The 23,995-nt window shown below is 40.3% G+C and overlaps 1 protein-coding gene across 1 annotated transcript; it reads right to left on the bottom strand.

The window, feature by feature from the left end:
* Positions 1–381: 381 nt before the first annotated feature.
* On the bottom strand, positions 382–23,995 carry mfsd2ab (MFSD2 lysolipid transporter A, lysophospholipid b). The gene is made up of 14 exons (XM_042506635.2): positions 23,753–23,995; positions 19,405–19,530; positions 18,146–18,270; positions 10,701–10,824; positions 10,133–10,211; positions 9,879–10,054; positions 9,672–9,762; positions 8,307–8,425; positions 7,970–8,053; positions 5,388–5,471; positions 5,097–5,209; positions 3,843–3,986; positions 2,331–2,507; positions 382–2,245 (listed from the first exon to the last, which is right to left on the bottom strand). Exons 1-14 carry the CDS (start codon positions 23,840–23,842, stop codon positions 2,191–2,193), a joined length of 1,587 nt encoding a protein of 528 aa, XP_042362569.1. The 5' UTR covers positions 23,843–23,995; the 3' UTR covers positions 382–2,190.

Raw genomic sequence — 23,995 nt, forward strand, 5'->3', positions numbered from 1 at the left:
ACCTTTTACATTTTTTTTTGCAATTTGTGGAACATACATTTTTTTTTCCAAATTGGTCATTGCCTTTTTCCCCTCATGTTTTTTAAAAAAGAAATTAAAGCAATTTGCTCAGGTTTCGAAAGGTTAATTTGACTTTTCCTGTTGTTTTTGATCTCGCTCTTTTAATAATTATTGTCGCAGGCTGCAGGTACCTTTGAGAGCAGTTTCAGAAGTTGATGAAGAATTATATTTTTCTCTTTTCACTAGTCATTATAGCGTTCATCCACATGTTGTGATGAAAAACACAGACAGTAAAAGACTCTGCCCCGAGTTTGCTCTCATAGAAACTGGCTCATGAGTGTGTTACATAGTTGTTTCAAGTACAGGCATGTTGACAATTCATTCACAGTACACTTAATTAGTATTTATTAACAATATCTTTTTGCAATCTCATCATCTTCTCTTAAATAGCTACAATACAGTGTACATAGGTTCATTTCACAGCCACAAATATCAAAGATTTACAGGTTTACATACAATATATACATATGCACAAGAGGCATGTTCACAAGGCGTCTGTGTGTCCCTGTGGGGTTAAAGCTCACACATTTGGCTACAGCCTCAAGAGGTTCACTGACACATCCATAAAAGACAAACAAAATAAAAAAGAGGATGAGATTTACAGCATGTAGAATTCTGACAGGGTTAGTGGGTGAGAATAGCACTGTGTGGGCTGTACACAATCCTCTACTAGAGATATATAAGGGACCTCTAGGGAGAGAAACGCACAAACAATAAAGTAAATGAAATATTAACATTTTGACATCGGCAACCCAGTTGTCAGAAACAACATGTTGAAGATTTAACAGTATGTATAACATATGACACTGTATGTATGTATGTACACGTTTCCATATCAATGGATATGAAAGATGTCAATCCACACGTTTCAGGACAGGGATTGAGATGTTTACAAAGCATCCTGGTTGTTCCTTCAATAAACACACATATATACAAAGAAAAATTAACATTCAAGATACAAACACGGGAGTTCACCCCCCCCCCCCATCTTACAATATTCTGTTTCACAATTATGTGCTTCCCTTTTCATATGCATATAGCAAAGGTAGTAGCTATGGCAACATGCATTAAAAGGCATGTGAAGGTTTTTAAAATATGCCCTCCCCCCCGAAACTTCTAATTCAGTTGGAACCTCACAGGCCTTACATACATTTACATACTGCAAGGAGCATGACTTTCCAGCAAACATGAATTCAAAGACAGTAAAAAAATCAAAACAAATAAATACTTAAATATCACTAAATCTGTACCGGCTGTCATCACCGCTTTGCTCAGTTTTTAGGAAATGAAAGCATTTAGAAAAAAAAAGCTTTTCCCGTCTTCAGTAGCTGTCCTATAAATAAGGTCATGTTTGTAATGTAATTGCAAACTAACTGCTTAACTATTGTAGTGGTTTCAGTATGATGGTGTTGAACTATTAAGAGCTGTTACTTTCTATTTCAACATCACAATATGATGCTTCTTTAAAAAAAACAAAAAGCCAGTAGGCTGGGAATGAGATGGAGACAAACTAGCTAACTGGTGTCAGTAAACTATGAGGATTATCTGTAAAATTACAAAACACAATATAACACTTTAAACATAAACACCAAGTCAGTGACTCAAGAGCAAGTGACTGTCAGTTTTTAACCCCGGAAAGGAGCTGATATTAAGGCGTTATCACTGTTTGTTCAAGTCTGTAACGGCGTTCAGAACCATAGAGCTGTCATTAATGCTAAATGTAAGAAGTTCAAGGACTGTTCAGTTCCAGCTTGTAGCACCAATAACGGCAGCACTGACAAAACATGCTCCCGTCACATGTCATGGTTTTGTGCAATTTTAACTTAGAACAAGGCCAACTTTTACAAAAAAAAGTAAGGCTTCTGAGATCTGACTGGATGAAAGAGGAGAGTGAATTTCATGCTGGGAACACATTACAAATGCACAGAGTAGGATGCTTTCAGAAAGGCCTCAGCTTGGCTGAAGCGATGACACTTGAGTCATTCAAGTCTTGTGGACTTGGAAGAGCAGCAGTGTGATTGGACAAGGCAGTGTCTGTACAGTATGATCCGACAGGCCCAGGTTAGTTGGTCCCGCCCAGTGCAAAATGCCAGTCGATCACCCGATTGGTCCGTGGCTCTCTTCAAGGTGCTACACCATGTTGGACAGTTCTGTTGAGTCTGTTTCTGAATCGTCCTCATTGTCCCTGCGAGAACAGAAAGAGTGTCTTCAGCTGGAGTTTTGCCTCATTGACACAAACACACAAGAGGCTTTTCAATGCGCGGCCTTACCTCTGCTCCTGTAGCAGCTTGCGGTTGCCTTGCCTCCTCTCCTCATTGATTGGATACGAATACAGTATGACCAGGCCGATTAGGATGAGAGCGATGGGGGCGGCAGAGACCAGCACCTTCAAGGTTATATCCACTTCCTGTGGTTGAGAGCAGCCTCTACTGATGTAGCCTGCAAAACTGAGAAAAAGACATCATACTGAAAGAGTGAGTTCTTCACATCTCTGCACTGCAGAGTACTCATGTGGAGTCATACATCTACTGTGCTAATCGGTTTATTAGTAAAGTCAAGGTCTGGATCTGAGGGCAAATTTCCCACCTAATCAGAGATCAAAGACCAAAACACTGCTGTAGAGTCAGTCATGTGATACACACACACACACACACACACACACACACACACACACACACACACACTACAGTCTTACTGTACTTCATCTAGAGAAAGCTAAAGGAATTCCTTGCTTTGATGTGGGATTTGGGTGCAGAGAGATTTGGCTTAGCCTCATTTAGACTTTTTTATTGTGTCTCAGACCATTAGAAACAGCCAATGAAACACCTACAAAACTAGAATTACCGCCACGTGAACATATGCCGCTGCGCGGCAAGTTTCTCTTATAGTTTATATCCATGTCTGAAAACATGGATACTTCAGGCACACCTTTCTCTCAGCAGCACAGAAGGTCTCTATGAACAGCAGTTTAAAGGTGTTTAATTGAAGAACATTAAGATGTCAATGTGAAGCTGACCTTTGAACTTTTGAATATAAAATGTTAACACTTTCATCATAATTAGCGTAAAAAAAACCCTTACAAAACAACCAAAAACATGTTTTGTGAGGTCACGGTGGCCTTGACTATTGACCTTCAACCACCAAATTCTAATCAGGTAATTCTTGAGTCCAAGTGACTATTGTTTGTGTCAAAGTTGAAGAAATTCCTTTGAGGTGTTCTTAACATATTGCATTCACGAGAATAAGACGGATGCAAGGTCACACTGACTTTGACCTATGACCTCCCAAATTTGTGCAGGATGTTTGTGCTAAAAATTTAAAAAGATCCCTAAAGGTGTTCTTGAGATATCATGTTCACAAGAATAAGACAGACAAAGTCACAGTGACCTTGACCTTTGACCACCACAATCTAATCAGTTCATTCTTGAGTCCAAGTGATCGTTTGTGCCGAATTTGAAGAAATCACAATATTTGAGATATCACATTCACAAGAATGAGACAGATGCAAGGCCACAGTGAACCTGACCTTAGATCTATGACCAACAAAATGTTATCAGTTTATCATTGCCTTTGTGGGGTTGTTTGTGCCGAATTTAAAGAAATTTCCTAAAGGCCTTCTCAGATATTGGGTTAAAAAAATTGGTTTGGACATATTGACAGACAGACAACCTACAAATATAATTCCCTCACTTACGGCTATTGCCAGTGCAGATACTTACAAGCAATGTGAATGATTTACAAAATAGGTTAGTGTGTGCCTGTTTAAACACTTTAACACTTACTCTAAACTGAGGGTGGAGATGCCAAGAGAGACACCGGAGGCAAACTTGGTGAAGAAGACATAGAAGGAATAGAAGAGAGCTTCGTGACCGGTGGACTCCGGGTTCTGAACTTGGAAATCGTCGACAACATCAGGCAACATAGACCTGAAAAAATAAAAACACAGAAAATTACAGTCACTCAGGTTGTTTCCATGCACAGTTTAGTGGAGCTACAGTCATAGCTCGACAGGCCATTTAACCTGACTTCTTTCCTTGTCCCAGTATACAAGCACCAGGGGACAATCCATTTATTGATAAAGTCTGTCTGACTCCTCCACAGCGGGTGGCAATATGCCCCATTTCAGCTGGTTGCTATAAACCTATATTATTTATTCAGTCTATGATATAGACCATATCACAATAACAACTGTTTATTTACAATAACTTTGGGGTAAAAAACTGTCGCATCACGTACATATAATTAAACGCTGCTGAGCAAACAATGATTAGTTTTAAGCCACCTAAAAAAATCAACATTAGTTTAAGTGTAGCCTACGCTGTATATAGAATATTTTCACTGCTTTGCCTTGCTGTCAGACAGCTCTTACTGAGGGGGATTTAAAGCCGTAATATCAAAACACCAGACTCCACTGAGAAAAAGTCATTTTACTCCAATGAACAGAGGAGCTGCTGCTCTGCTGCTGTGTTGGTAAAGAGGAAACAACATTCAAATATAATGGGAAAAAAGATCAAATTCAGTTTAAATGTTTTAAACTGAATTTGATCTTTTTAAGTGGCTAGAATATGTTTTGCCGCGGCTCCGTCCACAGCAGGACATCACCTAGCTTCTGTGCCGGTGTTGTGGGACTGTACTTTATTTATCAGAGGAGGGGGGTGGCTGGGGTGTGACTTTTTTTTATTTAGAATAAAGATAAAATAAGACCTTATCAAGTGGTATGTCCCTCACCTAAGCCGAAATTAAAAACACAAGTCCCTCCTCAGTGCTTTCATTTTTTTAAAGCCTGACATTTTTTTGTAGCACCCCTTCACCCCTCATATGTAACGAACAGTCTCGCAGAATGTTTAAGTCCAGTTTAATTCTGACTGAAGTGCTTACATGACAGAATAGCTCAACTTAATCGCATTATCTAGGTGTATTTTTTTTTTCTAACATCATGTGCACACACACCATCATGTTGGTTATATGCAGTGAAGGTGTACTCGTGACAAGAAAAGGTGAAAAAGACAAAAGCAAAGAGGGAGCAGGGGTCTTACCAAGGCAGCAGGAAGGCTGCAGCCACTCCGACCCCGGCAGCAAAGGAGCAAATGTAGGTGACGATCAGGTTACTCTTTATGATCACCACCAGGATCATGAAGGGAACCACAGACTAGAGAGAACAGAAACACATCAGACCACTGAAGCTGTCATTCAGACTCTTACTTCCTAAAACCAGTCTCTTAATGGCAGGAGAGCTGTTTTCCTACAGCTGCTAGAATATCACTTAGCTTCTGTCAGTCTCACAGGATTTATACAAGTGGTGTGTTGGACGTGATTGCGGGTCTTACCAAGCTGCCAGCGTAAACCGCCGTCTTTTTCCCAAAGCAAGTCAGAAACCACTGCCAGAAGGGAATGGCCAGAGTAGCGGAGAGCTGAGGGGGGAAAAACATTTAAAGTCCTGTTAGCCAGGTGTTTTTGTTTTCTCTCACACACACCTACACACACACACACACACACACACACACACACACACACACACACACACCGACAAAACTCACAGACATCCCAGTAAATTCCCCACAAGGCCCTTTATTACTGGTTAACATGGTTTTGTAGACAAAAGAGTGACAGACCCTCTGTGCCACAAACATAAAGCATGATATGAGATGCATTCTTAAAATGCCTCAGCTTCCGTTTGGGTGTGGAAGCGTGGTGATGCAGAAGCACATTTAACCTCTCGCAGCTGCCAAACACAACAGTGAAGTAAAGACAATATGGTTTCTGCAAATCTTCTCAAAACACATTTGAGCTCAATGTGATGCAAAAATTCCACAGAGCTCATCTTCTGACTCTGTGGGAGGGGGTCGCTTACATCGCTTTGGCCTCTGACCCCTCCATGTTTGACTGAGGGAAAGATAACAGCGGTGGTGCAACAGTGTTTTCCCACCTTTTCGCACGATTTATGAGTGAAACACTGAGCTCAAAGAGAAACCAGCCACACAGCACTCATCACAGTCACGTGTGTCACAGAGATATTATGTGGTTGTAAAAGCTGTTTGATGTGGTTTCTCTCAAGAGACTTTAATTTCCTTCCCGTTTGTAGAGGTTTTTGTATTGTGTGGAATCAGTAGTGTGTGTCACAAGAACTGAAACTCATCTTCAATGCCACAAGTCCTCGCACACGCAACCTCTCGTCTGCCAGCCTTATCAGCTTTTCCTCACAAGTTACACATAACTATCAGTTTATATGGCTTTATCTTTTAAACGGGCCTCATAAAGTGTTAAACATTGTGTTGCTGCTCAATCAAAATAAATTGCACAGCACGGCAACATCTTAAGCATAAACAGAGTCCAGATCTTGAAAATTAGTTAATTTGTTGTCGCTTTCCTTGTGCTGCTTTCAGATGCCTTTAACAAGTATTTAAACCTTTAACCCTTAACCAAACTGACGCAATTTCTTTAAAAGACATGGGAAAAAAGACAATGAGAAACTTGGTAAGAAATGCTCCACAAACTGCTAGAAATAAGCAGATTAAAAAAATGATTTTAAAAAGCAAAAAATGATGTCACAGAATTATTTTAAATTTTAAGCATGTTTTCCAGGTTATTTCCTGTTAATGTTTCTGTACTGTTTTTATTAAATAATTGATTTCTTTTTTTTTTTTAGGTAACTTTCTTGTATGTCTTTTTAGGAATTCCTTGCTAATTTTTGGGTTATTTCTTCTTTCGTTGTTCATTGCCTAATAAGCCCTTTTTTGGTTACAGTGCTATTTATTTTTTAAGTTTTAAGTAATTGTACTATATCTTGCAATATCTTTTATATAATTGTGTTCTAAGCCCATTTGTTGTACATCATTTGTGAAATAGAACTGAATATGTGCTGAGTCTTATGCAGTCTTATGCGTGGACCTTGAACTAATAATTATGGAAATAATCTGGACCTCGAGGCTGGACCAGTTGGGAACCGCTGATCTACAGGTCACATACAGAACCTTTGATGAATGAAACTGTTATGAGTTCATTTACCACTTTTCTATGGAGTAAATGATGCTGCTGAAATAAAAGTCAGACAGTCTGACTGACATGAGATCTGCATTGTGTTTGGAAATATATCTCATGATATACAGTCTTGAGAAGTATATGATTTTACTTTTTTCCGTGACCTTGTGGAAACAAAGTAAACAATAATAGAAATAAATTGGCATATCAAACCACAATACTTACATAGGGTCAAATTCAATCTGTATCAGGAGATTAGTATATGGCGCTGAAGCCTGTTTAACCCATCTCTGTGCTAATAAAATCTGAGCTTCCAGTGTCAGTCTGACATCTCATCAGAGAACTGACGGTGAGGATTAGGTTCACTTAGTGCTGCTTATGGAGCAGTTCCTGTCTAAAAAGTAATTTCACTAAACAAATGTACTTTAACAAAAGCTCACTGCCTTCCCTCTGTAATCCTTTCCATAAAGTAAAGGATCAAAGTGTGTAATCTCTTCAACCTCAGCAAGCGGTTCACTTCTGCTGTGCGTGCTACGCAAGGCACATCTATGGAATAATTAGCTTTAATACTAGGATCAGGATCTCGAGCGATTCTCTGATATGAGAGAGGTGTTTTTCAGCACAGGTCAAGAGAGAAGAGACGAGAATCAAATGTGGCTCCTGTCCTGTCTGTGGGAACGGGATGGCATTCAGGCAGAGCAGATACTCATCAGGAGACACTGCTTTACAGTGCACACCAGCCTTCAAATTGATGACAATTTATGTGTTTGTGCTGGGAGGAAGCTTTTGTCTGCACTCTGAAACTAACGGCTCGACTTCTTGTGCTGATGGATATGCGGTCATTGCTATGGGAACGGTGTGGCTATCTGTCTTAATGTCTGGAAATGCCACCTGTGTGTGCATATATGTGTGTTTGTGTGTGTGTACTCACCATGATGACGAGCAGTATATTCTGAAAGTCGTTTCTGAAGCCCAGTGTGGAGCTGCAGAACAGGGCAAAGTTTCCCTCCAGGAGCTGCAGAGCGAAGCACAGAGACTCAGTCAAATCTACTGCCTAAGCACACAAATACACACAACCACACTTCGGCCAACTTTGAAGGCCCGAAGTAAACTCAGTCTGGGAGCACAAACCTGTGAGATTCCCAAAATGTCACATGAGGAGAGCCCGCTGGACTCAGTAACCAAAAACAAACAGAGTGATTGACACTCTGTACATACACACACACTCACTGAGCTTACAGGAAAACTGAGTGTGTCTCTGTACGCACCATGAAACCTAGCGAGGTGAAGAGGAAGACCATGACCAATTTGGCGTAGGGTCCATGTCCCATCACCAGCTTAATCCCCTGGAAGAAACCCATGGGCTCTGACCTGGGACGGCTCGACTCTGGACAGAGAAAAAACAGGAGAGAATTATATCCAAAACCTTTTTAACCCTCTGTGGTATGCATAATGATGCCCGTTTGTAAAAAAAAAAAAAACTATTTGCAATGTTTTTTGTCATAAAATAGACTACATAGACATAATTTTAATTTTGTCTATGTCTGTTTTCAAAAAAATGTTTTGTACTGAAAATTGTCTTGGTGATATTCCATAAAAGTGTTGCTTCAAGGCACCATTTGCATTGCAACACTTTTCTATTACACAAACTATCAGATTAATTACATTATAAAATTTAAAATTAAACTTATATTGTCTATTTTTTTTGGAATACGCTTTTTTTCCGCCACATCGTAAAATGACAGAAAGAGACATTTTCAGACCATTATCATGGAGAGATTTTTTGGAGCTGAACCATGCGAGGAATGCCCCAAAAAATGGACTCAACATGGCCTCCAGAAAGTCATGTTACAATATAAACAGTGCGGCTGGTTTCCTTAGGGCCCCGGCCCTTTTTTTGAAAAAATAATGCATAATTGAGGATGTATTGTGTGACTTTAAAAAGCCAAAAATGGATATGTTACCAAGAGGTAACACAGAACCATCGAGGGTTCACTCTTGTATTCCTACAGCCAGAGTTTGTATGGTTCATTTTCGACGTGAGGCAGCCTTTAAGGCTCGTCCTTTTCTGTATTTCTATTTGTCCCATGGTTTGTGTGTACAATATTATTGCGAAAACACAATTTATTAAAAACATTTTGACAAGTTTTGCAAAATATATCCAATTATTTTCTGGTTAGGTGTGTGAGGTTTTAAGGATAGTTTATAGAGTTTTGCATATATAGCCTCAAAGACAGTGCTGATGCAATCAGAACTGTAACAGCCTGTGTGCTCTCACACAGGCTGTTAGGCTACACTCACACCATAATCACTGCTGCAACAGTCATCTCCATTGCACTGGAGATGATAACAGCTCTGTCATGTCAGCAACTGGCATTTTTTGTCATCATTTTATAGCGAAAAAAGTTTGATTCAACAGTTAAAAATGTAAGTACAAAATGTAAGTGAGTTGTTACATCAAGTGCGAATTAAAAGGCATGGATAGACAATGTTAGGCAAAATCTGTGATTTATACTTTCTGTGTGTGTTTTTCTCCTTATTTTGGCTTTGAGTACACATCAAAATAAAACGAATAGTTACTGACATATGGATTGCAGGATGGAGCCAGTTTGATGGAGAGGTTGCTGCCTTACCTTTCTGCTCTCTCACACCGAAGAAAAGAACAATGGCACAGAGGACATAGATGATGCAGATGATGCCAGATGCAATCATGTAGGCTGCTTTCTGTGAGGAAGAAAACAGAAAACACTTAGCAAACATGAGTTTCCGAAATCACACTTCTCTTCAGTTCTTGCTGCCGGAGGTTGTTAAGAGCTGTCTGCTGTCTGCAGGGTGTTTACCGTGTGATCCAGGGAAATGACAGGCGCAGAGTCATTGAGTCCCACGGACAGAGAGGAGTTGCTCGGGTCCACCAAGATGTCACCGGGCCCTGGGAGGCAGGGGGCGTTAGCCATGCCCACGATCTGCCCCTGGATGGCTGTACCGAGAACTGTGCCCAGAACCTCCACTGTCATCCCTGATTGGAAGGAAGCCTGAGTCAGTAAGGAGGTGACACACGAGACTTGTCTTGTCTTGTCTTGACTGTGATACTCACTGTATGCTGTGGCTGAATCTCTCTCTTTCTGCTCAGAGCTGATGAACATGGTGAGGGCCGAGTACGGCACATGGAAGCACTGATTTGCAAAGGAAAAGAGGAACACAGTGAGAAAATAAAAGCACCTCTTTGTTTCACTTTGTGGCCATGCAGAGATGTAAAGAAAAGGGAAGTAACTGAGTCTGGTGGAAAGTTGATGAAAAGATTGAAAATAAGCATATTTCAAAAACGCCAAACTCCCCTTAAGTGAAAAATTCTAGATTATTGTGAAATCAGAGGACTTCCTGAAACAAATATTATGGATATTTATTTATTTATTTTTCATTTTGGAAAGTTTGCTTCATATTTTGATGATCAAATCAGATTTAAAAATGAGAAAAAAAAAACATAATGAATGATTCAGAATGATTGTTACTTCATACTGACCAAACAATAACCTTTACATTTTATAATGCGTGAGTTGAATGGTAAAACTCTTATTGTGAAATTAAACATTTCTATGACTGTACATATGGGACAACAGAGTAGCCACAGGGAGTGTCTGTGTCTGCATCAGTGTGCTACTCACAGTTTGCAGAGTCTGGAAGACGCAGTAGAAGAACAGGTACCAGATGACTTTGCCGTTGTCAAAGGGAGGGACGTACCAGATGAGGAAATAGGAAAGCACAGCCAGAGGGGTGGACAGAAGAATCCTTCAGAGGAGGGGAGCACAGACGACAACAACAACAACAACAACAGCATGAGTGGAGCAAAACGTGAGCTTACTCGAGCATGAAACGTGCCCACTCTGTAAACAATTATCAGCCTTTCTGCAGAGAGGGGACACTTGTTATGTAACTAATTGAGGCCATTGAAGCATGTTTGTCATTCAGGCGGTGCCAGCTCTCCCTCAGCTCAGCTCTGTTTGGTGTTTCAGGCTGATTGTCAGTCACATGCATGCAAACAGGAGGAGCTCGTGGCTGAATTGAGGAGTTATGTGATGATATAAAGCTGAGGAACAGTGCTAGAATGTAACTAAATACATTTACTCAAATACTGAACATAGGTACAAATTTGAGGTACTTGTACACTTGAGTCTGTTCTTTTTTTACTGCCACTTTACTCCACTACATTTAATATTGTACTTTTTACTTCAGTACATTTATCTGCACATTTTAGTTCCTTTACAAATTAAGATTTTTGCATAAAAATCAAAAGAAAAGTTTACAAATATGTTTTGTTATTAATTAAATGACCCAACAGTTTATACAAGCACAGCTGGTACAACTGGTCAATTAATGAAGTAACCGATTGACAGAAACCTAATAGCAACTGTTAAACATTTAAGATGTTTTCTAATTTATTTTTCTATAATTTTGAATTTTTGGGGTGTTTCTTAAATATATTTTTTTGTATGGGCACTTTTACTTCTAATACTTGAACTAAATCTTCCTGATTATACTTACTACGTATAATCAGGAACATACTTACTTTAACTCAACCCTTTGAAATCTGATAAAATTGGCTTGATTTCTTTAAAAACAAACCATGAGAAGGTGATGAGCAAGTAAACAAAAAATGTTTCAAAAGAGGATTAAGAAATTAGACAAACGTTACAAGAAAATTAACTTAAAATGACCACAAAACAAAGGAAAGAAAAGTAACAAAAACAACAAAAAAACAAACAAACAAACAAGATGTCCTTATGAAAATGATTTTTTTCCTGTGAAATAATTAAAAAAATAGAATTAAAAGACTTATGAATATAGTTTTCTTGACATTTTCCCTAGTTTTTCATGCCCGCCAGCTAATTTCAATTCAGGACTTTTAGTTGTGACAGAGCATTCTGACCGTGTGGTATTAGTACTTTTACTTAAGTAAATAATCTAAATACTTCCTCCACCACTGCTGGGAAATAATGCTAAACAAAACACAACTTATTAAAAATGCTTCAAGAAGGCAACATGTCTGTGAAAGATGTTCATGCCAATAAGAAGATATCATTTTAGTTTTGTAAACACTTCCGTGCCATTCTTTCCTCCACACACGCCTAACATCCCAAAAATCCACATCATGAGGTCATTTTAATGCCTGTAGTCACTTCCTGCCCCGTTTGCTGCTTCCTATGGTCAGATCGACAGCCTCCAATCAGACGTGAGATGGTGAGTGCAGCCACACCTCTGGAGAGAGGAGTCTGGCTTGTTGAACAGGAAGCAGCCCGAGCATCCTGCTTGTGCGTCTGTTCTCTACAGGAATCACGTTCACATCAGGAGATTCCGCCTTATCAGACAGGAAATTGAGTCACAAACACATGATTATGGACTATTGCCATAATCATAAGTAAAAATGACACAACTTCTCGCCATGGCTCCGGATATTATTCAATCAAAGTGTTCTGTGACTTCACTTTAGACTCCTCACTGATCAGCTGCAGCACTCTTTTCCTCGCTCAGCTGACTCTGTGTGCATGCAATGCGATTATGGACTGTATGAGCGTGTAAAGTCACTGTGGGAGTGAGCAGGAGTGGTCGGCAAGTTACAGCAGATAGTTTATCTGCAGATGACAGCGCACTAAGGAATGCTTTTTTTAAGCTTATTTCCTCTGTGCCAAATGACATACAACACCAACTAGATTAGGCATGGAACTTTATTTAACCCTTATAAACCTGGACTGACACTATTCTTGTGCTGCATTCAGAAATTTTCTTTTAAAAAGGCTAGGGGAAAAAAGTCTACAGACATTTAAAGTCTACAGATATTTAAAATTCTCATAATTATTTATTTTAAAAGTATTTCATAGTAGTATATCCAGCTGATTTAGTAGAGGGGTGACCTCTTTTTTAAACATATATATATATATATATATATATATATATATATATATATAGAGAGAGCCAGAGACAGAGAGAGAGAGAGAGAGAGAGAGAGAGAGAGAGAGAGATCAATTTTTGTACATTTCTGGGATTTTAGGATGTTTCTAGGATCTTAGGCCATCTGTTGCACTTTAGGATGTTTTTCAGATTTCAGGACATTTCTAGGAATTTTTGGGTAATGTTTTCGTTGTTGCCTATCGTCTTTTCCCATGTCTTATAAGAAATCAAGCCTATTTGCACAGGTTTTGAGATGAACTTCAGTGTGTGGATCAGAAATATTTGCCTTTACTTGAATCTCTTGGCTTTTTTTCAGACATCCTGCAACTCACACGACATAAAGATGTGGGATCTCTGCATTTCTCCGCTTCTTTTGTTCGCTGATCTTAAACAGTTTGCAATGCTAAACCAAGACTTGCAGTGTGCCATAAAAGTCCCGACACCCCTCCTGGAATGAGATGTAGATGTCCTCTGAAATAGCCGTGCTGACTAGGGAGGAGTGATTTTGATCTCTGCTTGTTAACTTAGCCAGTGACAGTTTTTAGACTGGTGTCTGTTCATTGAGAAAACATTTTTAAGGGCTGACAGCAAGATCTGAATTCATGTGTTTGGCAGCTATGATTGGGGCTGGGTGGGAGAGCACCTGGAATAAAGCTTATTATATTATTATCTGATTTTCAGACTTCATGGTTTCATTCTGACTGTACCTTACAAAATCAAAATAAATCATGCTTTATGTCAAATGTATGTGAAAAAAATGTATGTATCCACATCCTTAGCTTCTGTAAACTGGACACAATTCATATTAGAAAAGACAGTCTGTATTTGTCAAAGAGGTAACATATACCCAAAGTCATGAGTGTTACGGCATGTTAAGGGAGTTACAGGAGACCTTGAGTGTGTAGCTGTGACTCCAGCAGCCCAGCAGCAACAGAACCACTCATTCTACCACAGCTCCTCAACTTGAACTCAAGTAAACTCCTAGATTCCTCAGTCACTCTTTAAAAATCCTACCCAGCCATTCAGAGCTGAAAGCTGATACCTCATTGGCTCATATATGTGGTGTGTTGTGGGCTGGACCAATGAGAAGTCAGCCTGACTCATCTCCCCTCCCCCACTTCCTACACACACAGTTTTTAAGATGGAGCAGCTCGAAGCTGCTCTGAGCCACCGCGACTATCACCCCACATCTTTGTGAGTGAGCTGACTGTGAGTGAACGTGCCAGTCATTCCTCCATCCATTCTTCCTCCACCAACACCCACCCCCACCCTGTCCACGCCCCATCCCTCACAATGAGACGATATGCGTCTCGCTTTGCTCCAGCAGCACCCAGAATGACCCACTTCTGAGAGTGAGATGTCAGCATCCTGATGTTGGCTGAAAATGATAATAATATTACTGTCCTTGGCCCTCCTGCCTGCATATTAGTTCAATACAAGTGAAGTGTGTACATTAATATTAAATCTGTCAAAATAAGAGCTACTTTGTTACTACATTTTCAAAGTATGCATGAATGATAGCTGATAGATTTGTAAAATTATTATAGTGATTCCAGATGTCATCTATGTAGAACTCTGTGTGTGGATTACTTTTACCAAGAACTGTTGCAAAAGCTTTTACTGTTTTTATTTTTGACTAACAGCAAATTCATTCCAGCACTGAAGATTTCAGAGAGTTCTCCATCTAAGCTTGCACAACAAGAAGCTATTTGAAGTTTATTTGCACATAATGTGTAATTGCCACAGCATGGAGTCACTATTTGGGGTGGAAATCACCATAGGCCACCCGATACAATATTTCCATGATACTTAAGTCACAATACACAGTTATTGCAATTTTTTGCTAAGTATTGCAGTGACATCTGTTTTTATATAATATGGTTAAAATCAGTCTGCTCTTCTTACTTCAGTCATTTTATTAGGAATGCACGATATTGGATTTTTTGCCAAAATGTCTGATATGCCGATATATAACAACTCATTTGGCCGATAACCACTACCGACATCAATACATCCACTTTTTAATCCACCTGACTTCAGTGATCATCAAGTCAATTGACTTCATATTCTGCATACTGTTATCATGATGACCCACCAGCAAAACTGAGATGTGAAATACAATGCTTTTCAATGTATATAATAGTCATTCATTTTTCATTATGCAATTACATAATTAAAAAAACTATACATCTGTGCATTGATAAGATATTGCCACACAAAATATCGTGATACTATGCTGTATCAATTTTTCCTCCACCACTAGTCACGACCAAAAGAAAACAACATTTCGGACACTTCTCTGAAACCAGCAGCTAAACAGGACGATCACTTTACATTTTAAATTGATTATGCAGATATTTTTATGAATGCCCACTTGAGGGAACATGACCACAGGACACTGAGGAGGCGGCCGCATGAGACCTTCATGACTGGGTTCATCTCTCAGTTGTGTCCTGTGTTCCACATGGTGCACACATTTCATAACCAACCAGGGAGATTAGCTTTTCAATCAAGCAGGAGAGGGAGTAATTATGCCACCCTGCTTCTCCCTGTGGTGCTCATTAAAAAGCTGCAGAGACCATCGGACATTCACCTTTCCTTCTGTCACCTTCAGCCTGATGACACTGTGGAGGGGCTGCATGCTCCCACACACTGAGGGGATAGCAGCTCGAAATATCTCCTGCTGAAAGCAGACTGGCAGACACTTCTGGAACCAGCAGCTAGCACTGACACCCCACACCACACTTCTCTGACGTAACAGTATGAATGATGCCCTTTAGACATGGACGAGAGTTCAAGGAGGGCTGAAAGTTCTAGGAGTTCTACTTTTTGTAACTTTTAGCAACAGTGTAAGAGCAACAGGTTAATACAGACTGATTACTCCTGTAAGATAAAGGGGCCGTTTACATGGCAATGGTTCACACGACAACTGCATTTTGGGGGCCTGAAAATGCAAACTTTTGAAACCGGTTTCCAGAGTATATTTTTTTGAAAACGCTATCCCTTCTGTCGCCGTGTAAATTGTGAATGTGCAGATCCTGTGAGAGCAATCCTGTCACTGCCGCACTTTGTGTATGCGTACGTTTCAGACAAACAGCCATGTGCGAGTAGGAGGACAACAATAACAACAATAATGCTCAATAACAACAATGGCGGACCACCAAGCTGTGATTGTACTGCTGACTCTACTGAGTTTATTAATGCTGGTGGTTATCGTGCGTATGTTCTAGGGCTGGGGTGACGCGTCGACATGAATACGCCGATTCACGTAACGTGCGTCGACGTCGCACCGTTTCACACAGCGCGCCATATGAGAGCGTGAGCAGCGCCGAGCGTGTTATTTTTTGTTTTAGCTCACTTCATTCACTCATATCAGCAGGCAGCGGTGTGCCTTAAGGCCCAGTTAAGGCTGGACTATTTTGATGCAGAAAGAATGTACTAGTTATAATTATTTCTGTCAGAGAAAAGTTAAAGTGTTATTCAAATAGCACTAATTTTACTGTAAGACGTTTTGTTGCTAGATTTGAGGTTTGTTACTGTAACAAAGTAACTGTTTTGTTACTCCTCCTAAAAGTGACTTGTATTTTACATTGTTTTTGTGACATTTTGATTGCTAAATGTAGATAGCACTACATTCCTTTTACTTGAGTGGAACAAGCTCTTGCATTAATTAATTGCATTAATTTTATTTTGGAGAGACTTTACATCAGTCTAAAACATAGATTACCAGTTAAAGTTTATACGCAGCGCTCTGTTCTATGCAGGCGCATGGGGTTCTTCTATGGTGTGTCATTACAAAGTTAAACCACCAACTACTGACCTGGAATGCATACTACAGCGTTTTCAGTTGTTATTGTGGATCAGTGTACACCAGGATCGTTTTTTACAATGTTATCATATAAACATGGATTTTTTTTTTTAAGCACAAAGTAAAGACTTTTCCGTCTTTAGCTTGGCCATTCTCGTCTAAACGTGGCCAAAGACTCATCGACTGCTCAGAGACTGGGGGGTCTGGGTGTGGGGGAGGAGATGTAGCAGCTGAATAGAAAAGGGTCAGCACCCTCTCTGTGAAAAAGGCCTGAGGCACCACAGGCCTCCCACCCACTCATTTCAGGCTGACTGCCACACACACACACATATAGATATGATGCAAGGTGATTTTTAAAATTAATTTTGCTCTATATGTAGGGATTTGACAGAAAGAGGCCAAAGTGGTTTAACCTGAAAGGTAACCCCAAATACGGGGAGTCTTTTTTGGTCTTTTTTTCATGTCTATCAAAAAATATCGGGTTCAATTTGTACAAATGAGACTATCAAAATATCAAATAGATGAAGCTAGCTCTCTATATGAAATATACAGAGATCAAGTGTCTGAGTCCTTTAGATGAATTCTTTGCAAAAAATGGTTTGTGTGCTTGCTGTAAGAAGCCAATTGGGTAGCAGGCAGGAGTTATATTTGACAACAGCATGCCAAAGGCCATGCTCTGGGAAATGCGCAAAGAATAGTGCCTGCAGCAACTCTTTATATTTGTTTAGTAAAAAACAGGAATAAAAGGCATAGTGGTGCCTTTGCATTTAGGCTTCAGTGGTCCATTTTATAGCCTGGGCTGTATGCATGGCAGGAGTTCCGCGTGTGTAAGAGAAAGAGAGAATGATAGAGGGAGGGAGAGAGAGAGAGAGAGAAAGAGAGAGAGAGAAAGATAGAGGGAGGGAGAGAAAGAGAGAGAGAAAGAGAAAGAAAGAAAGAGAGAGGGAGAGGGGGGAGTTTGAATTGACACAGTTGCATGTGTGAGCTAGGAGGAAATGGCAGCAGTAATTGCATCAGCACGACCTGTATTAACCCCTCGTGGGGGATGACCTCACTAAGCCCCACCCCCAAACACTGACACATGTATGGTGCATGTTTAGAAAACTCACAGCTCTGACTCACGAGGCTGACAGCAGCCCCTCGTCAGGCTTTTAGAACAGCCAATGTGTAATAAGAGCTTCGGTGACATATAACTGGGCTTTTTCAACGACGTAATGGAAAAGGCTGGCACCATTACAGCTGGAGGAGGAAATAACCCAGATTAACTACAGAGCTCAAAGATGTAGATGTAGCCATCATAAAATCAAGTCCAGCAGTATGAGACTGGAGCTGGATCCAGCTGGGAGTTCCACCTACCAGGGCAACATGCGTCCAAAACGTGTCCACGGACTTCTGGAGACCAGGAAGCCCACTGTGGGGTCTGTGATGGCGTCCCATGCGCGGCCCACAAACAGGATGATGGAGGCATAGAAGGGATCCAGCTGCCAAAGGAAAAGACACAAGGGTTAGTGTGACATTAAAAGGACACATCTCAAGACTTTTCTCCAAAAACGGCATTTTAGGTGCAAATTCAGTCCCTCCACTGCCATAAAAATATCACTCCAAGCATTGTACATGTAAACCAATACACCATACATACAACTGTCAGGAGGAAGCTGACTAGTGGTACACAACATGCGGTCGTAGAGTTAATCCGTTGAAACCTGGAGCGGCATCACTTCTCTTTCAGACACCTCTCACAAGTATTTACACTTTTGAACTGCAAATTGGTGCAATTTCTTTTAAAAACATGGGGGGAAGGCAACCAGCAGCTTGGTAAGAAATGTTCCACAAATTGCAGTAAATTTGTAGACTTAGTTTTTTTTTTACACTATGATCTTTTTATGTCAACAGTGAAAAGGCAGCACTTGGAATGGAGTGAAAGCGTGGAGCTGCCATTGGCTGCTCAGCCTGTCAGTAGCTCATTGTCCGGAGGAGGCGAGGCTGATTGGAGGCGGTGCAGCACGATGAATGCTCCTCTCCTGACTGTACAATCTGCACCACGCTGTGTCACCCAATAGACTCTTAATCAACTATCTTGGTAGCCAGACAAAGCTAAACCCTGGGAAGCAGCTGACTTACACGCTATTTTGGCCTTTACCATCAGATTAGTGTCAGAGCCCATTAAAGCGAGCCCCTCACCATGGTGCTACCATCATCCCCCTCCCCAAACATTTTTCAGATCAAGCCCCTGTAAGCCTTTTGATACAGTGGAGCCATATCATGGAGTCAATAATGGAAACTTTTTCAACCTCTTCATTTTTCAGGATAATCGCCTCCTTTGTTGGGGAGCTTTGGCGGTCACTATGTCCTGTATGTGCCCTTGTGAGAGGGGTGATTTGAGGGCACAGGAAGTAGCACATACTTGCTCCCAAGTCTGTAAATGCCACCACACACACACTGCAGCAGGACAGCATAGAGTATAGGAAGGACAGTACTGTATGCACAGTATGTTCCCATTCCCAGTAAGGTGGACCTTTAAGGGTGGCAGGGGCTATTTTAGGCCCATGTTATGAAAGAGACACGAAATGCACAGCTGAGGTTATGGAGTTTTGAAATGATCTCGACCAACTCACCTGAGCTACGTCCAGTAGATAGATCTGCAGAAAAAATCCCAGGGCACACCCCGTGATCTGGTAGGGTGCTCCGCCAATGGCATAGCAGATCTTGCTGCAGACTGACAATCTGTTCCCGTGCTCATGCTGCGAAAAAAAACAAGGAAAAAAGCAGAAAAAACACAGTTAACACTTTGATCACTTGTCTTGTGCTGCTTTAAAAACACCTTTCACAAGTATTTAAACCTTTGAACCCAGAGCTAATTGTGTAATTTCTTTCAAAAACATGGGGAAAAAAGAAAATGAGCAACTTGGTAAGAAATGTTCCAGAAATTGCAAGAAACTAGTAGATTTAGAAAAAAGCTAGGAAAAAATGTCTAGTAAAAAGAAAATGTATTTATAATCCTTATAATTGCATAACTAAAAATATGTTACAGAATTATTAGAATCAAACACTTTTTCCTGGCAATTAACTTTTTATTTGTTTGTGTAGCTAAATTTTAGGTAATTCTCTCTCTCTCTTTTTTTCAAACTTGTTTTCAGGTACATTTCTTGTACTTTTTTACTGGTTTATTGCAAATTTTTGATAATTTCTTCTCTCGTTGCTCATCGCCTTCTTCCTACGTTTTGGAAGTCACTTTGCTTAAGTTTCAAAGGGTTAATCAAGTTAAATAAGTGTCTAAATTAACCCTAAAATTGAAATTTTACACAATATCAGACAAAACAGCATACATGAGATGTGTTCATTCATTCAACATTAACCTACCTTTAGAGAAAGTGTCCAAAGGGCGAAGTATTAGCAGCTGCCCACAAACCTTTTCAGGCGCTGGCAGGGCCGTGCCCTTGTAATTATAGGAGGGGTCAGTTCTGCCGACTCGGCAGTACAGCAGCGCTCAGTTTTGTCCCCAGGCTTACAAACAGGTAACTTTCTCAATTTCTGTCTGAACTGTTTAATCTTTTAATTTCTCACTAGTCCGATTAAGACAGCCACAACTTTTTGCAGTGCCTCTTAAGGAATACGGCCTAAATTCTTAATCACCAGAGAGTCTGAGAGCGACGAGTTCAGCTGGCTAATACCTAACCATCATGTAGCGTGTTTGGCAGAAGTCAGGGACAGCCAGTGGGTAACAAGAAACCCTTGGTGCTCTAACAAGTGCTCATTCTTCTCCATTTTACTCTACTGTAGATGTAATAATTTCCCCGGCAGACAGAGTCTAAACATCTCCTCCAAGGCACCACAAATCTGTGCAGAATAGTGCCAGGGCATGACAACACCATGGTGTCTCTCTCTCACTCACACACACACACAAACACACACCCAGCCAGGGTGACAGCACCTTGGCAGCAGCCTCAAATGGCATAATACCCAACAGGTTGTCTGCCAGTTTGACCAGAGCTCTGAGCACTCCTGCACACACACCCTCCTCCCCAACCAATCCAAAGGTTGTGAGTGTGATTGGCGTTTTTTTCAGCTGGGCTGAGAACTCTCCCGCTACTACCTAGAGAAAAGGTCGCAGGGAAACAATAAAACCTGTTTCAGGAGAAAATGACCTTGAACTGCAGGGTACGTCTCAGTCTTCCTCAATGAAACGTCACTGATCTGGACAAAAAGAAAACAAACCTGATCTTGGATCAGACCACAACACAAAACATCAGTGTGGCTGTGACTGAGGGACCCAGCTTCTGTTGATACACCCAACCAAGCCTTTGTTTAGGTGACAAAACCTCTCTGACTGAAATGAGAAACCGGCGGCATCAAAACATAGAAGCAATTATTCAGTCTTTAGAGACTCAACACAATGGCTGGCACTGCATCAGTTGGACTACCTGGTGATTTGTCTTCATGGTGGAGAATTTAGCGGCTTCGGGGATCAAAATTGACCCCAGTATTTGACTCACATTACCCCTTGAACCATGCCTGATAGAAGGCCTATTGCAGGGATACTCAACTTGCTTTGCTTGGGGGCCACTTTTGCAAAATTTAAGGAGGCGAGGGGCCATTCCTTGCCTCATTCATGTTTCTAAGGATTTTAGTACGTTTCTAGGATTTTGCACATTTCTAGGATTTTAGGAAATTTCTACAGATTTTAGGAAATTTCTACAGATTTTAGGAAATTTCTACAGATTTTAGATCATTAGGGGCTTGTCTAGGACCTCTGTCAGGGGGTGCGGGGGGGATCCTCCACTGGCACTTTATCGATGAACTGTCTCTTTTTTGATGCTGTTTTATGCACTCTGGTACCTTATGCATACTAAAAGTAAAAAAAAACAATTCTGAGTGTGAATCACTTTATTTTATTCTGAAATGGAAAATGGTTGGGTGGCCAAGTTAAGCTGAGTATCACTGATCTATGATATATTTTGCTGACAGTGTGGGAGTCCAACTCTCTTTCACTGTATGTAATTCTCCTACACCTGTTCTACCAGTGTGCATACTATTAGAATCAGAATCAGAATCAGAAAAAGATTTATTGCCAGGTATAGTTAACACAATATGAGGAATTTGTTCTAGTGGGTTGGTGCAACATAAATATAGAAAAAAAACAGATAAAATATTTTATATATATTTAAAATAACTTAATTTTATTTAAGTTTTTAAGTTTATTAGTACATATTTCTGCCCCTCCTAGTTTTAACGTGACATTGCAGTGAGTAAACCTACATGGTCATGCAACTATCATAGGAATGTGTTAAAGTGACAGTGTATTAGTGTAATTCTCTTCACAGCTTTGAAGCAATCCACTTAAAACACTCCTCTTTGCATTGCCCATCCTTATTACAGCAGATACAGCAGAGGAGGAACATGTCTCCTGATGTCTTCTTCGAAATATGATTCAGCGTGCCACACAAACTGCGTATCTATTCAACAGTGTATTGAACCTGATATGAACACTAGCCTCCTATAACTTCCTCAATGGCTACTTACTACCTGTGTTATCAGAGCTACCAGTACTGATATGTTATCACTATCCTCACACAGGTGTGGTTTTTCAAACATTCAAAGATAGCAAAACTGTTTTTAATGAATCCTAGCATTACAGATGTTAGAAACTCTAAATGATTAATTAAGGCGATGACAAACTCTAATTCTGCATGGGATTTTAGGAAATGATGCCCTGCGTGGTCCCTCTGTGTCTGACACGTCGCCTTGGAGGGAGCTTCCTGCTGCATTCAAAGCCGTCGGAGACGGATATTAACCCCTGAAATGCACTCGAAATAACGAATCAAGATACTATTTTTCTTAACAACTGGGGAGATTTTTCAAAGTAAAAAAAAAACAGGTCACATGCAGAACCGAACAGTAGAAAGACATAACTTCATTTCTGATTCATAACAAACAGATAGTCAGTGAGTACCTTATGTTCTCCTCCGCATCTTGGTAATACTAGGAATTGTGTCATTATTTCTGAAGCCAAAAGACACGTTCCAATAACTCAATATTTTTTTGTTTCTTTTTTTCGACTAATATATCGTGTATATCGTATAAGTGTTGGACCTGGAGCCCATTCTCTCAGATGCCGGGGGCTTCAGGGGAGCCCCTGAAAGCAGCACAACAAACCGACTGAATCCCACATGAATGAATATGATGTAGCCTCAGTTAAATAACGTTATCTCTTATTGTTATTAACGTCAGTCGACAACACATACACATGAGACATATTTGCAGTGTGGCTACGAATTTTCGTATCATTAAATGTATTACAGAGGCCATTATGTAAATGAGAAATTTCGGTGTAAATGGCCAATTTCGTGAGCTAACCTAGCTAACATAATGTTACAACAAAGATATTTTAAAAAGGCAGCCGTTAAGAGAGAGCGGCAGGCTAGTATTTTTATCAGTTTAAATTTAGCTCTGTGAAGCTGGGGTAACGAGTTCACCCAAAACCTCTCTTATTACAGCCTACAACCTAAAAGTATGACTTGGCTTTAAAACCTACCAACGCTATATTTAACCCAGAGCCACAGTTTATGGTTTAAACCATTTGAGGAATGTCTCGTGATATTCAAAGGCAAGTGAAAGCGCATGCTGCCGGTTGGAGACTAATGTATTGACAGAAATTAAGTATTTATTATTTAATTTTTATCGATAATTTCGTTCATTTAATAATTCAACGAGTCACCTGGATACATAAATTGGCCAATTCTCGTGTAGAAATATGACAACGAAGAGCGCGCGCCTTGCTAACCTAATGAGTCAGTGTGTCGAAATGTCACTTTCCAGGTCCCGGTTTGTGCTCCAGTCATTCAAATGTTCAACACACACTCCCCTAAAAAGCAGCCTCTCCCTGCTCCTGTGCTCTGTTGGGAGCTGCTCTAGAGAAGAAATCGCTAAGTTATCTTTTATTTTTTAATTACTAAACGAACTCACCTTCCTTGCGAGCTTGATACCATCCGCGCTGACAGGTTTATTCAATAAACTGGCGTTGGAGTATTGTTCACCTCCCTCTCCCTTTGCCATAGCACTGAAGCTGCTTTCTTGGATGAATTTGAAAGAAAAAAATATTTAGAAATATCAAACAAGCTCTTCCGATACGGTTTGAGGAAACACGTCCAAAGCTATCGTTGTGGTCTACAATAATCTGTTTGAAAACTGAGGGGATGCGGAGGCAGA

The sequence above is a fragment of the Plectropomus leopardus genome, chromosome 17 (assembly GCF_026936395.1).
Source record: "Plectropomus leopardus strain MGB_pleo_1.0 chromosome 17, ASM2693639v1, whole genome shotgun sequence".
Taxonomy (NCBI): domain Eukaryota; kingdom Metazoa; phylum Chordata; class Actinopteri; order Perciformes; family Serranidae; genus Plectropomus; species Plectropomus leopardus.

Bases quoted from the DNA above. Each gene is read 5' to 3' on its own strand.
- mfsd2ab (XM_042506635.2), bottom strand. From the start codon at position 23,842: ATGGCAAAGGGAGAGGGAGGTGAACAATACTCCAACGCCAGTTTATTG. The intron at 5,210-5,387 runs GTAAGACCCGCA...TGTTCTCTCTAG, and splicing joins CGGTTTACGCTGGCAGCTTG to TCTGTGGTTCCCTTCATGAT. The intron at 2,246-2,330 runs GTAAGGCCGCGC...CTGTTCTCGCAG, and splicing joins AAGCTGCTACAGGAGCAGAG to GGACAATGAGGACGATTCAG.